This window comes from Rhinoraja longicauda, chromosome 37 (assembly GCF_053455715.1).
Source record: "Rhinoraja longicauda isolate Sanriku21f chromosome 37, sRhiLon1.1, whole genome shotgun sequence".
Classification (NCBI taxonomy): domain Eukaryota; kingdom Metazoa; phylum Chordata; class Chondrichthyes; order Rajiformes; family Arhynchobatidae; genus Rhinoraja; species Rhinoraja longicauda.
Genome location: NC_135989.1, coordinates 10,338,499 through 10,351,259, shown reverse-complemented (window position 1 = coordinate 10,351,259; position 12,761 = coordinate 10,338,499). Strand labels below are relative to the sequence as shown.

Here is a 12,761-nt window from a genome sequence, read left to right as displayed (position 1 = left end):
GAGAGAGAGAGAGAGAGAGAGAGAGAGAGAGAGAGAGAGAGAGAGAGAGAGAGAGAGAGAGAGAGAGAGAGAGAGAGAGAGAGAGAGAGAGAGAGAGAGAGAGAGAGAGAGAGAGAGAGAGAGAGAGAGAGAGAGAGAGAGAGGGAGGGAGGGAGGGAGGGAGGGAGGGAGGGAGGGAGGGAGGGAGGGAGGGAGGGAGGGAGGGAGGGAGGGAGGGAGGGAGGGAGGGAGGGAGGGAGGGAGGGAGGGAGGGAGGGAGGGAGGGAGGGAGGGAGGGAGGGAGGGAGGGAGGGAGGGAGGGAGAGCGTTAGTTTAAGAAGATGGACACAAAATGCAGACTAGATGAAGCTAGATGCAGGAAAAATGTTCCCGATGTTGGGGGAAGTCCAGAACCAGGGGTCACCGTTTAAGATAAGGGGTAAGGCCATTTAGGACTGAGATGAGGAAAATCTTTTTCATCAGAGAGTTGTGAATCTGTGGAATTCTCTGCCACAGAGGCAGTGGAGGCCAATTCACTGGATGTATTCAAGAGAGAGTTATATTTAGCTCTTAAGGCTTAAGGAATCAAGGATATAGGGAAAAAGCAGGAACGGGGGTACTGATTTTAGATGATAAGCCATGATCATATTGAATGGCCTACTCCTGCACCTATTTTTCTATGTTTTTTTCTATGTTTCTAAGGGATATCTCAGCCTGTTAAAGACACCATAGAAATCAGTCTGAAGAAGGGTCTCGACCTGAAACGTCACCCATTCCTTCTCTCCAGAGATGCTGCCTGTCCCACTGAGTTACTCCAGGCTTCCTGTGTCTGTCTTTAGCTGTAATGTTCACCCTGTTGATAATTTCCAGCATTTGCATTAAGACAAAGACGATCTAAAGTTAGAGAAGTCAATGTTGATACCGCTGGGGTTGTAAACTACCCAAGCGAAATAGGAGGTGCTGTTCCTCCAATTTGCACTAGGCCTTACTCTCCTCCAATTTGCGCTGGGCCTTACTTTAGATAGCCCCTGCTTTCCCCTCTCTATCCCCTCCCCCTTCCCAGTTCTCCCACCAGTCCTCCTGTCTCCTGCTACTTCCTATCTTTGTCCGCTCCATCCCCTGACATCAGTCTGAAGAAGTTTATTCACAAAATGCTGGAGTAACTCAGCAGGTCGGGCAGCATCTCAGGAGGAGAAGGAATGGGTGATGTTTCGGGTCGAGACCCTTCTTCAGACTGATGTCAGGGGGGTGGGACAAAGGAAGGATATAGGTGGAGACAGGTAGAGGGAGAACTGGGAAGGGGGAAGGGAAGAGAGGGACAGAGGAACTATCTAAAGTTGGAGAAGTCAATGTTCATACCAGTGGGTTGCAAGCTGCCCAGGCGAAATATGAGTGCTGTTCCTCCAATCTAAGTAGGAACTATCTAAATCCTCCAACATTTCCGTCACCTATAACGGGACCCCACCACTGGCCACATCTTCCCATCCCCCTCCCCTTTCTGCGTTCCGCAGAGACCGTTCCCTCCGTAACTCCCTGGTCCACTCGTCCTTCCTACCCAAACCAACCCATCCCCGGGCACTTTCCCCTGCAACCGCAGGAGATGCAACACCTGTCCCCTTTACCTCCCCCCTCAACTCCATCCAAGGACCCAAACAGTCTATTCAGTTGAGACAGAGGTTCACCTGCACCTCCTCCAACCTCATCTATTGTATCCGCTGCTCTAGATGTCAACTTATTTACATCGGCGAAACCAAGCGCAGGCTCGGCGATCGCTTCGCTCAACACCTGCGCTCGGTCTGCCTTAACCAACCTGATCTCCCGGTGGCTGAGCATTTCAACTCCCCTCCCACTCTGACCTTTCTGTCATGGGCCTCCTCCAGTGCCATAGTGAAGCCCACCGGAAATTGGAAGAACAGCACCTCATATTTCGCCTGGGCAGCTTGCAGCCCAGCGGTATGAACATTGAATTCTCTTATGCTCTCAGTCTGAAGAAGGGTCTGGACCCGAAACGTCACCCATTCCTTCTCTCCTGAGATGCTGCCTGACCCGCTGAGTTACTCCAGCACTTTGTGTCCACCTTCGATTTAAACCAGCATCTGCAGTTTTTTTTCCCTATAGAAATGCAAGTTGCAGGGGTAACGCAAGACGATCGGAAACGAGATCTGAGTCTGTCTCTCTTTCTGCGACGCTGACAATGTGGATGTGGGTGACATTGTTAACGTTGTGCTCGCAATGCTTCGATGGTAATTCATTGTCACGTGTTCCAAGGCACATTGAAATACCTCTTTTGCATATGGTTCAGTAATAATCTCACTGTACGTAGGCATAACCCTATGGAGTGCAAGGATTATAGATTACACTGATGGTTCCAGGGGCTTTCTTGGCCTGAGTGCCTCAAGCATAAAACCACGTGGCACATCTACCAAGAGAGACACCAAATGCTGGAGTCATTCAGCGGGATGGGCAGCATCTCAGGAGCGAAGGAATGGGTGATGTTTCAGTCGAGACCCTCCTTCAGACCCGACCTGAAACGTCTCCAGTGAATGAAAGCCCAGTGGGTCTGAGAAAGGCTCTTGCACCGAAACCGTCACCTATTCCTTTTCTCCATAGATGATGCCCGGCCCACTGGGTTACTCCAGCATTTTTTGTCCATCTGCGGGTTACAATCGAGGCCAGTAACGGCGCAGAGGGGAAGGGGTTTGAGTCGCCTGGAAATGCCCAGCAAGAAGAGAGTGCCAGGGTTTGAACGTTGACTGGGGACAAAAAAAAGCAGGCACAGCTGTGAAAACCCCACTTGCCATCTGCCTTGTGAAAATCCACAACACAGCAGACTATGCCAACCATCCAAAGCTGACTGAAAGGCACAGATGCCTTCTGCAGTACGATGCCTCACATTACCTGGCACCTCTCTCTGTATGACGTACAGACAAAACAAGGCTCGGGCTATGGAGCAAAGCAGCTCTATGGCGGTAATGTTGACTCAAATATACAGTGTATACAGTATATATATATATATATATATAGTATAAGAAAATAACTGCAGATGCTGGTACAAATCGATTTATTCACAAAATGCTGGAGTAACTCAGCAGGTCAGGCAGCATCTCAGGAGAGAAGGAATGGGTGACGTTTCGGGTCGAGACCCTTCTTCAGACTGATGTCGGGGGTGGGACAAAGGAAGGATATAGGTGGAGATAGGAAGATAGAGGGAGATCTGGGAAGGGGGAGGGGAAGGGAGGGACAGAGGAGCTATCTGAAGTTGGAGAAGTCGACGTTCATACCACCGGGCCGCAAACTTCCCCGGTCGAAATATGAGGTGCTGCTCCTCCAATTTCCGGTGGGCCTCACTATGGCACTGGAGGAGGCCCATGACAGAGAGGTCAGACTGGGAATGGGAGGGGGAGTTAAAGTGCTGGGCCACCGGGAGATCAGTTGCGTAAGATCAGATCAGATCAGATCAGATATATATATATATCTTGATTGATGGAAACAAGACCATTCAGCCCACCTGTCAATGCTGCCTGACCTGCTGAGTTTTTAGATATTTTAGATTTAGAGATACAGCGCGGAAGCAGGCCCTTCGGCCCACCGAGTCCGCACCGCCCAGCGATCCCCGCACATTAACACTATCCTACACACACTAGGGACAATTTTGTTTTTACACATATTACCCAGTCAATTAACCTACATACCTGTACGTCTTTGGACAGTTACCCCTGCGTTTTGTGTCTATCTTATAAGGTCACTAGACCAAGTGGACCCCGTTGGGCCCAAATCTCTCCTGCATTGGTGCAGCACCCTCTCTCCCCCCCCTCCTCCACCCTCCACCCTCCCCTCGCCCTCCTCCTCCCTCCCTCCCTCCACCCTCCCCTCACCCTCCCCAACCCCCACTCCATCCACCCTCAACTCCCTTATCCTCCCTTCACCCCCATCCCTCCCTCCCTAGGAGATAGATTTAAGCTTTAAAATGTGAATAACTTTAAAAATATAACACTGATTTCAATGAAACTTCTTCCATTAGCACCAAAGGGACGACGGTGAGTAAGGTGGGCCTAAAATTGTCGCGCTATCTTGTATCGTTTTGGCTGTAGTTCAGGAACAAACAAACAAACAAACGAGAGTTTTAGTGTATAGATAAGGTCTTTGGTTTAAACCAGCATCTTCAGTTCTTTCCTACACAAAGCAAGGCTCAGGCTGTTTAGCAAAGCTGTAAATGTTGACTCAAACATATATCGATTGATTGGAAGATGCAGCCTGGAAACAAGACCCTTCGGCCCACCGAGTCCACTCTGCCCATCGACCGCCCATTCACATTGGTTTTATGCTATCCCACTTTCACATCCACTCCGGACACACTAGGGACAATTGACAGAGTTAACCTGCAACCCCCTCACGTCTTTGGGGATGTGGGAAGAAACCGGAGGAAACCCACGCAGGCAGAGTGAGAATGAGCAAAGTCCGCGTAGACAGCGAACGAGGTCGGGATCAAACCTGAGTCACTGGTGCTGTGAGGCAGCAGCAGTACCAGCTGTGCCACTGTGATTATCTTTATAACAATCCGTAAAATCCTTTACGACACGATTAGGTCACCCCTCAGCCTCCTCTACGGAATAAAGACCTAGCACTTGTTTACCCTTTGCTAACAAACAATTCTGGTTTTGCCCTTACAAATCTTCTCTGCACCTGCTCCCCTCCCCTCCTTACGCATCTAAAATTAAAGAGAAAACACTGGAAATATTTGAGTAACTCAGCAGGTCAGGCAGCATCTCTGGAGAAAAGGAATAGGTGAGAGAAAATAGACAATAGGCGCTGGAGTAGGCCATTCGGCCCTTCGAGCCAGTACCGCCATTCACCGTGATCATAGCTGATCGTGCACAATCAGTACCCCGTTCCTGCCTTCTCCCCATACCCCCTGACTCCGCTGTCCTTAAGAGCTCTATCTAACTCTCTCTTGAAAGCTTCCAGAGAATTGGCCTCCACTGCTTTCTGAGGCAGAGAATTACACAGCTTCACAACTCTCTGAGTGAAAAGGTTTTTTCTCATCTCAGTTCTAAATGGCCTACCCCTTATTCTTAAACTGTAGCCCCTGGTTCTGGACTCCCCCAACATTGGGAACATGTTTCCTGCCTCTAACGTGTCCAATCCCGTAATAATCTGTTCCTGATCGAATGGGTTAGGCAGCATCTCTGGAGAAAAGGAACAGGGACCCTTCTGACCTGAAACGTCACCTATTTCTTTTCTCGAGAGATGCTGCTTGACCCACTGAGTTACTCCAGCATTTTCTGGCTAATCTTCGGTACAAAGCAGCATCTGCAGTTCCTTCCTGCACTGGAAATATTTTTAAAGGCTGAGTCTGGATTAGTATGGGTGACAAGGATTATGGGGAGAAGGCAGGAGAATGGTATAGGAAGGAACTGCAGATGCTGGTTTAAACCAAAGATGGACACACAAAGCTGGAGTAACTCAGGAGGACAGGCAGCATCTCAGGAGAGAAGGAATGGGTGACGTTTTGGGACAATAGACAATAGGTGCAGGAGGAGGCCATTCGGCCCTTCGAGCCAGCACCGCCATTCAATGTGATCATGGCTGATCATTCTCAATCAGCACCCCGTTCTTGCCTTCTCCCCCATACCCCCTGACTCCGCTATCCTTAAGAGCTCTATCTAGCTCTCTCTTGAATGCATTCAGAGAACTGGCCTCCACTGCCTTCTGAGGCAGAGAATTCCACAGATTTACAACTCTCTGACTGAAAAAGTTTTTCCTCATCTCAGTTCTAAATGGCCTACCCCTTATTCTTAAACTGTGTGGCCCCTTGTTCTGGACTCCCCCAACATTGGGAACATGTTTCCTGCCTCTAACGTGTCCAACCCCTTAATAATCTTACACGTTTAGATAAGATTTAATAATCTTATACGTTTCGATAAGATAAGGGTCGAGACCCTTATTCAGACTCGAAGGGTCTCGACCCAAAATGCCACCCATTCCTTCTCTCCAGAGATGCTGCCTGTCCCGCTGAGTTACTCTGAGTTCAGTCTGAAGAAGGGTCTCGACCCGAAACGTCACCTATTCCCTCTCTCCAGAGATGCTGCCTGACCTGCTGAGTTACTCCAGCATTTTGTGACACCTTCGATTTGTACCAGCATCTGCAGTTATTTTCCTACAAGACTCCTCATCAGAATTCATTAGGTGCTTAGAAGCAGAGGCTGTTCAAAGCCTCAAGTGCTCCCTTAGTCATTTGGATCAATCTGTTGTGCGTCGTCGTGGGCAGTTAATGAGGATAATTTTAATTTAAAGTGAGAGGCCTGGCGTTTCACTGAATGCATTTAGCTCGATGGTAATAAGCCCATTGTCACCTTCTCAAACGCTTGATTGTCCTAGAAATACCTCAGATTACAAAAGGGCAGCGGAACTCTACTGATAGCAGTTGTCTGAGTGATTGTCTCTCAATGTTTGTTCTGTCGCTGTTAATGTGGGTTGGAGGTGGGGGGGGAGGGGTTATAATAACTGGGATTTGCTGTGCGTAATAGACTGCACTAATCGTTCCCCTGTAATAAGAAGGCACAAAGTGCAGGACTAACTCTAGTTTAGGTTAGGAAGGAACTGCCGATGCTGGTTTTGTTGGCACATCTCCCCCAGCCGGGATGAAGGTTAATTTCTCTAATTTCAACTAATTCCTGCCTTCCTTCCAGGGTTGCCAACTGTCCCATATTACCTGTATTTTCGGCTAAATTAGTTTGTCCCGTATTAGGCCTGGACGGCGCTGTAGGCCTGGATGCTGTAGGCCCCAACACTATAGGCCCAGACACTGTAGGCCCAGACACTATAGGCCCAGACACTATAGGCCCAGACTCTATAGGCCCCGACGCTATAGGCCCCGACGCTGTAGGCCCCGACACTATAGGCCCAGACACTATAGGCCCAGACACTCTAGGCCCAGACTCTATAGGCCCCGACGCTATAGGCCCCGACGCTGTAGGCCCCGACACTATAGGCCCAGACACTATAGGCCCAGACACTCTAGGCCCAGACACTATAGGCCCAGACACTATAGGCCCAGACACTATAGGCCCAGACACTATAGGCCCACACACTATAGGCCCAGACATTATAGGCCCTGACACTATAGGCCCAGACACTATAGGCCCCAACACTATAGGCCCAGACACTATAGGTCCCGACTCTCTAGGTTTCCGACATTTTAGCTCTGGACAGTGTAGGTCCGGAGGCCCGGGTGCCGCCTAACGGAGGTTACATAACACCCCACCTCCCGGCCCGGGCGGCCGCCATTGGTGGAGCGGGAGCACGTGGCCGCTGGCTGGGTGAGGTCACGTGGGGCGCGGGGCGGTGACGCCACCTTGTCCTGTATTTGGGAGTGAGGAAGTTGGCAACCCCTAATTCCTTCCCCCCCTACTTCTCTCCCCCTTCCCCCACCCTAGTCATCCTACTCATTCCACTGTTCGCATCCCTGTTTCCCTGTTGATAGCCCATCTTCCCCCAACCAACGACGGGCCATTGTGGACTCCACTCTACCTGAGATCATCTGCTGTCAGCCATGTTTTGTTCTGGCCGCCTCCATCTTTCAGTCTGGAGAAGGTTTGCGACCCAAAACCTCACCCATTCCTTCTCTCCAGAGATGCAGCCTGACCCGCTGAGTAACACCAGCATTTTGTGTCTATCCCATGAGGTCTTAAGGCCAAATGTGAGCAGAATTATGCCATTCGGCCCATCAAGTCTATTCCGCCATTGAATCATGGCTGATCTATCTTCCCCTCTTAACCCCATTCTCCCCCCCATTCTGCTCCCCACAACCTCTGATACCTGTACTAATCAAGAATCTATCTCAGCCTTAAACATATCCACTGACGGCCTCCACAGCCTTCTGTGGCAAAGAATTCCACAGATTCATCATCTTCTCGTTTAGTTTCAGGCAGTATCACTGAAGAACATGAATAGGTGACATTTTGGGTCGAGACCCTTCTTCAGATTGAATGTGGTGGTGTGGTGTGGGGAAGAAAGCTGGAAGAGAGGAGGGGCCAGGTCAAAGCCAGGCAGGTAATAGGTTGAAGATAGACACAAATGCTGGAGTAACTCAGTAGGTCAATAGACAATAGACAATAGGTGCAGGAGGAGGCCATTCGGCCCTTCGAGCCAGCACCGCCATTCAATGTGATCATGGCTGATCATTCTCAATCAGTACCCCATTCCTGCCTTCTCCCCGTTACCCCTTGACTCCGCTATCCTTAAGAGCTCTATCCAGCTCTCTCTTGAATGCATTCAGAGAATTGGCCTCCACTGCCTTCTGAGGCAGAGAATTCCACAGATTCACAACTCTCTGACTGAAAAAGTTTTTCCTCATCTCAGTTCTAAATGGCCTACCCCTTATTCTTAAACTGTGGCCCCTTGTTCTGGACTCCCCCAACATTGGGAACATGTTTCCTGCCTCTAACGTGTCCAACCCCTTAATAATCTTATACGTTTCGATAAGATCCCCTCTCATCCTTCTAAATTCCAGTGTATACAAGCCTAGTCGCTCCAGTCTTTCAACATATGATAGTCCCCCCATTCCGGGAATTAACCTAGTAAACATACGCTGCACGTCCTCAATAGCAAGAATATCCTTCCTCAAATTTGGAGACCAAAACTGCACACAGTACTCCAGGTGCGGTCTCACTAGGGCCCTGTACAACTGCACACAGTACTCCAGGTGTGGTCTCACTAGGGCCCTGTACAACTGCACACAGTAGTCCAGGTGCGGTCTCACTAGGGCCCTGTACAACTGCAGAAGGACCTCTTTGCTCAGGCAGCAACTCTGGAGAGAAGGAATAGGTGACGTTTCGGGTCAAGACCCATCGTCAGACTTGAAACGTAACCTATTCCTTTTCCCCAGAGATGCCGCCTGACCCGCTGAGTTACTCCAGGATTTTGTGTCTGTCTTTGGTGTAAACCAGCATCTTGCAGTTCCTTGCTACACAGGTAATAGGTTGATATAGGCGAGAGATGGTTGGGCAAAGGCCAGAGATGAAAGGACAGAGATGGTGTGAGACAAAAGGCCTGAATTGTGAAGCTGGACGCAGGGTTGTAGGTGGAAGGGGAGGGGAAGGGGAGAAATATGTGCAGGTCCAGCTGAGGCACAGGGGGGGAGGGATAAAGAAAGGTTGGGGAGAAAACATCTCCTATCCATGTCCTCCAGAGATGCTGCCTGATCTGTGTTGCTCCAGCGCCTCCTGTTCTCCACAGGTTTAGTTTAGTTTAAAGACACCAGGGTGGAAACAGACCTTTCGGCCCATGGAGTCCGTGCCGATCAGCGATCCCCACACACTGACACTATCCTACACACACTAGGGACAATTTCCATTTATGCCAACAAACCTGTACGTCTTTGGAGTGTGGGATGAAACCAGAGCTTCCCGGAGAAAACCCACACAGGTCACGGGGGGGAACGGACAAACTCCGTGCAGACAAGCACTCGTGGTCAGGATGGAAGCCGGGTCTCTGGCGCTGTAGAGGCAGCAACTCTACCGCTACGCCATGGCGCCACCATCTTCCAGCTCCCGACTCTCTGACCGTCCCCCAGGCTCCAACACTCCTCGTCATGGAGCGCTGAATTAGTCATCCCAAGGGTTAGCAACCACCATGAGACAGTCTATGTCAGCTGGCGAGGCCAAGCACTCTATGGAAGCCTGCAGAGCAATGGTGGGCTGGTAGCTGACATCAGATGGAGGATGATTACAGCTGAGGTTTAATAAGCTGCTTTCCCAGTTAATTCTCTTTAATAAACACATCCAGCTCAAAGGTGTTCATGACACCGCACTGCGATAATCATTATCTGCTGGGTATTAATTTGTCTCCTTGAAGGAAACGACTGGCAGGGGTTATCATTTGCTTTGTGCTAGGGAGGCCTGCTAGCTCTCTGGAATGGTCGTCAGTCCCGTTAAGGTACTTGGCAGTGCTCGCTGGGATTATAATTATCCGACGCTCGATGAAAGGCGAAAAGCTTGGAGTTTGGTGATATGTGATTAAGACGACAGCTCGGTCTGGCCGACGAGGCAGTCTTAATCACTCTGCCTTTTGTCCCTATTCTGAGATAGCAATGTGATCCAAGGCGAGGATTCACTGGATTGACTCCTGAGATGACGTGGCACAAAGTGCTGGAGTAACTCAGCGGGACAGGCAGCATCACTGGAGAAAAGGAATCGGTGGCGTTTCGGGTCGAGACCCTTCTTCAGATAGGGTTGGCGTGGCAAGGAAATGTTTGAGTAGGACGTTTATTCACAAAATGCTGGAGTAACTCAGCAGGTCAGGCAGCATCTCAGGAGAGAAGGAATGGGCGACGTTTCGGGTCGAGACCCTGTTTAGTTCGTTTAGAGATACAGCCGGGAAACAGGCCCTTCGGCCCAGCGTGTCCGTGCCGAACAGCGATCCCCGCACATTAACACTACCCTACACCCTAGGGATAATGTTTACGTTTATACCAAGCCAATTAATCTACAAACTTGTACGTGTTTGGAGTGTGGGAGGGTGCCGAAGATCTTGGACAAAACCCACACAGGTCACAGGGAGAACGTACAAACTCCACTTGTCAGTATCGAACCCGGGGCCCTGGCGCTGTCAGACAGCAGCTCTAGTGCTGCACCACTGTGCCACTCTAACGGAGTATGGAGTCTGGTAGAATCAAAGATCTCGATGAGACGTGGCATATTCTGGGAGCGACTGACAGCGTGGATACTGAGAGGTTGTCTTCTCAGGTGTGCGATGGTTCAGGTCTGGAGAAGGGTCCCAACCCGAAACATCACCTATCCTTTTTCTCCAGAGATGCTGCCTCTATACTGTATGTACATAGGAACTGCAGATGCAGGTTTAAACCTGAGAAAGGCACAAAATACTGGAGTAACTCAGCAGGACAGGCAACATCTCTGGAGAGGAGGAATGGATGATGTTTTGGGTCCAGACCCTTCTGCCTGCATAGCCCATTTTTGGGCTAGCATGGATGTGATGGGCAGAACAGCCTCCTTGTATAAACATCCACGATTCGGCACATTGGTGTTGCAAAATAATGGGAGAGGCTTAGGAAGATTATTATTCATTGCTAGACACAAAATGCTGGAGTAACTCAGCGGGTCAGGCAGCACCTCTGGAGAAAATGGATAGGTGACGTTTCAAGTCAGTCTGAAGGAAGGTTCCAACCTGAAACGCCACCTATCCATGTTCTCCCGAGATGCTGCCCGACCCGTTGAGTTACTCCAGCACTGTGTGTCTATCTTCGGTATATATTTGCAGTTATAAATATATATATACAGTTTAAGAATAAGGGGTAGGCCATTTAGAACAAAGATGAGGAAAAACTTTTTCCACAGAGTTGTGAAGCTGTGGAATTCCCTGCCTCAGAAGACAGTGGAGGCCAATTCTCAGGATGCTTTCAAGAGAGAGATAGATAGAGCTCTTAATGATAGCGGAGTCAGGGGGTATGGGGAGAGGGCAGGAACGGGGTACTGATCAGCCATGATCACGGTGAATGGTGGTGCTGGCTCGAAGGGCCGAATGGCCTACTCCTGCACCTATTGTCTATTGTCTATACCTGCATCTGCAGTTCCTTTCTACACAGGTCTTTATGGCCAGCTGTGGTTAGGACTCTGAAAATGGTGCCATAGGTTGGCGGGTCTTGCATATAGACAGTGGTCTGCTTCTATGCATTATGTAACTAATCCCCCGGGATTATACTTGTGTAAGGCAATTATCTTACTAATCTGTATACAATAAAATAATTTCACTGTACCCTGTTATGTGTGATAATTCAGAGTGTAGAACCTGTGGATATCGAATTCTAAAATTTTAGGTAACATCTAACAAGCCCCTCCCTCCCTTTCCCTTATCTTCCCACCCCCCCCCCATTCTCTCCCCCCCCCTAGACTTGCTCCTATTTATCCCCTCCCTCACCCCTCCATCTATATTCATTCCTCCGGCTTCACAATTCACAAGTCTTCAATCCTTATGATTCGTGGATTAAAGAAAAAAAATCTCTGACGTTTGTCCAAGTTAATCTGTGGAACTCATTGCCACAGAGGCCGTCAGTGAGTATTTTTAAGGCGGAGAGAGACAAGTTCGTGATTGGAACGGGTGTCAAGGGTTATGGGGAGAAGGCAGGAAAATGGGATTAGGTGGCAGAGATCAGCCAGGTTACACCAAGCCAATTAACCTACATACCTGCACGTCTTTGGAGTGTGGGAGGTAACTGAAGATCTCAGGGAGAACCCACACAGGTCACGGGGGAGAACGTACAAACTCCGTACAGGCAGCACCGGTAGTCAGGATCGAACCCGGGACTCCGGAGCTGCATTCGCTGTAAGGCAGCAACTCTACCGCTGCGCCACCGTATGAATTCTGTTGTAACTTTTATTCTCTTTTCTTTGCAGCTGTCGAACCAGCAACAGGAAAAGTTTGATTCTGACCAGCACATCACCCACTCTTCCTCGACCCCACTCTCCACTCCCCGGCCACCTAGGTAAGGCACCAGCTTTCCTTGGCCCTCGCTCCGCGCCACAGAGGATCACAGCGATACCAAGTTAGACGCAAACATGGCGGCACAGTGGCGCAGCAGTAGAGTTGCTGCCTTACAGCGACTGCAGCCCCGGAGACCCCGGTTCTATCCTGACTACGGGCGCCGTCTGTACGGAGTTTGTACGTTCTCCCCGCGACCACATAGGTTTCTCCGGGATCTTCAGTTTCCTCCCACACTCCAAAGACGTACAGGTTTGCAGGCTAATTGGCCTGGTATAAATGTAAAT

General features: G+C 49.8%; 1 protein-coding gene across 1 annotated transcript in view; it reads left to right on the top strand.

The window, feature by feature from the left end:
- LOC144610584 (microtubule-associated serine/threonine-protein kinase 1-like) overlaps positions 1 to 12,761 on the top strand; it is a 128,619-nt gene that overhangs the window by 39,950 nt on the left and 75,908 nt on the right. Inside the window, 1 exon segment of the mRNA XM_078429392.1 lies at positions 12,390 to 12,478. Within this exon segment, the coding sequence (XP_078285518.1) occupies positions 12,390 to 12,478 (89 nt within the window).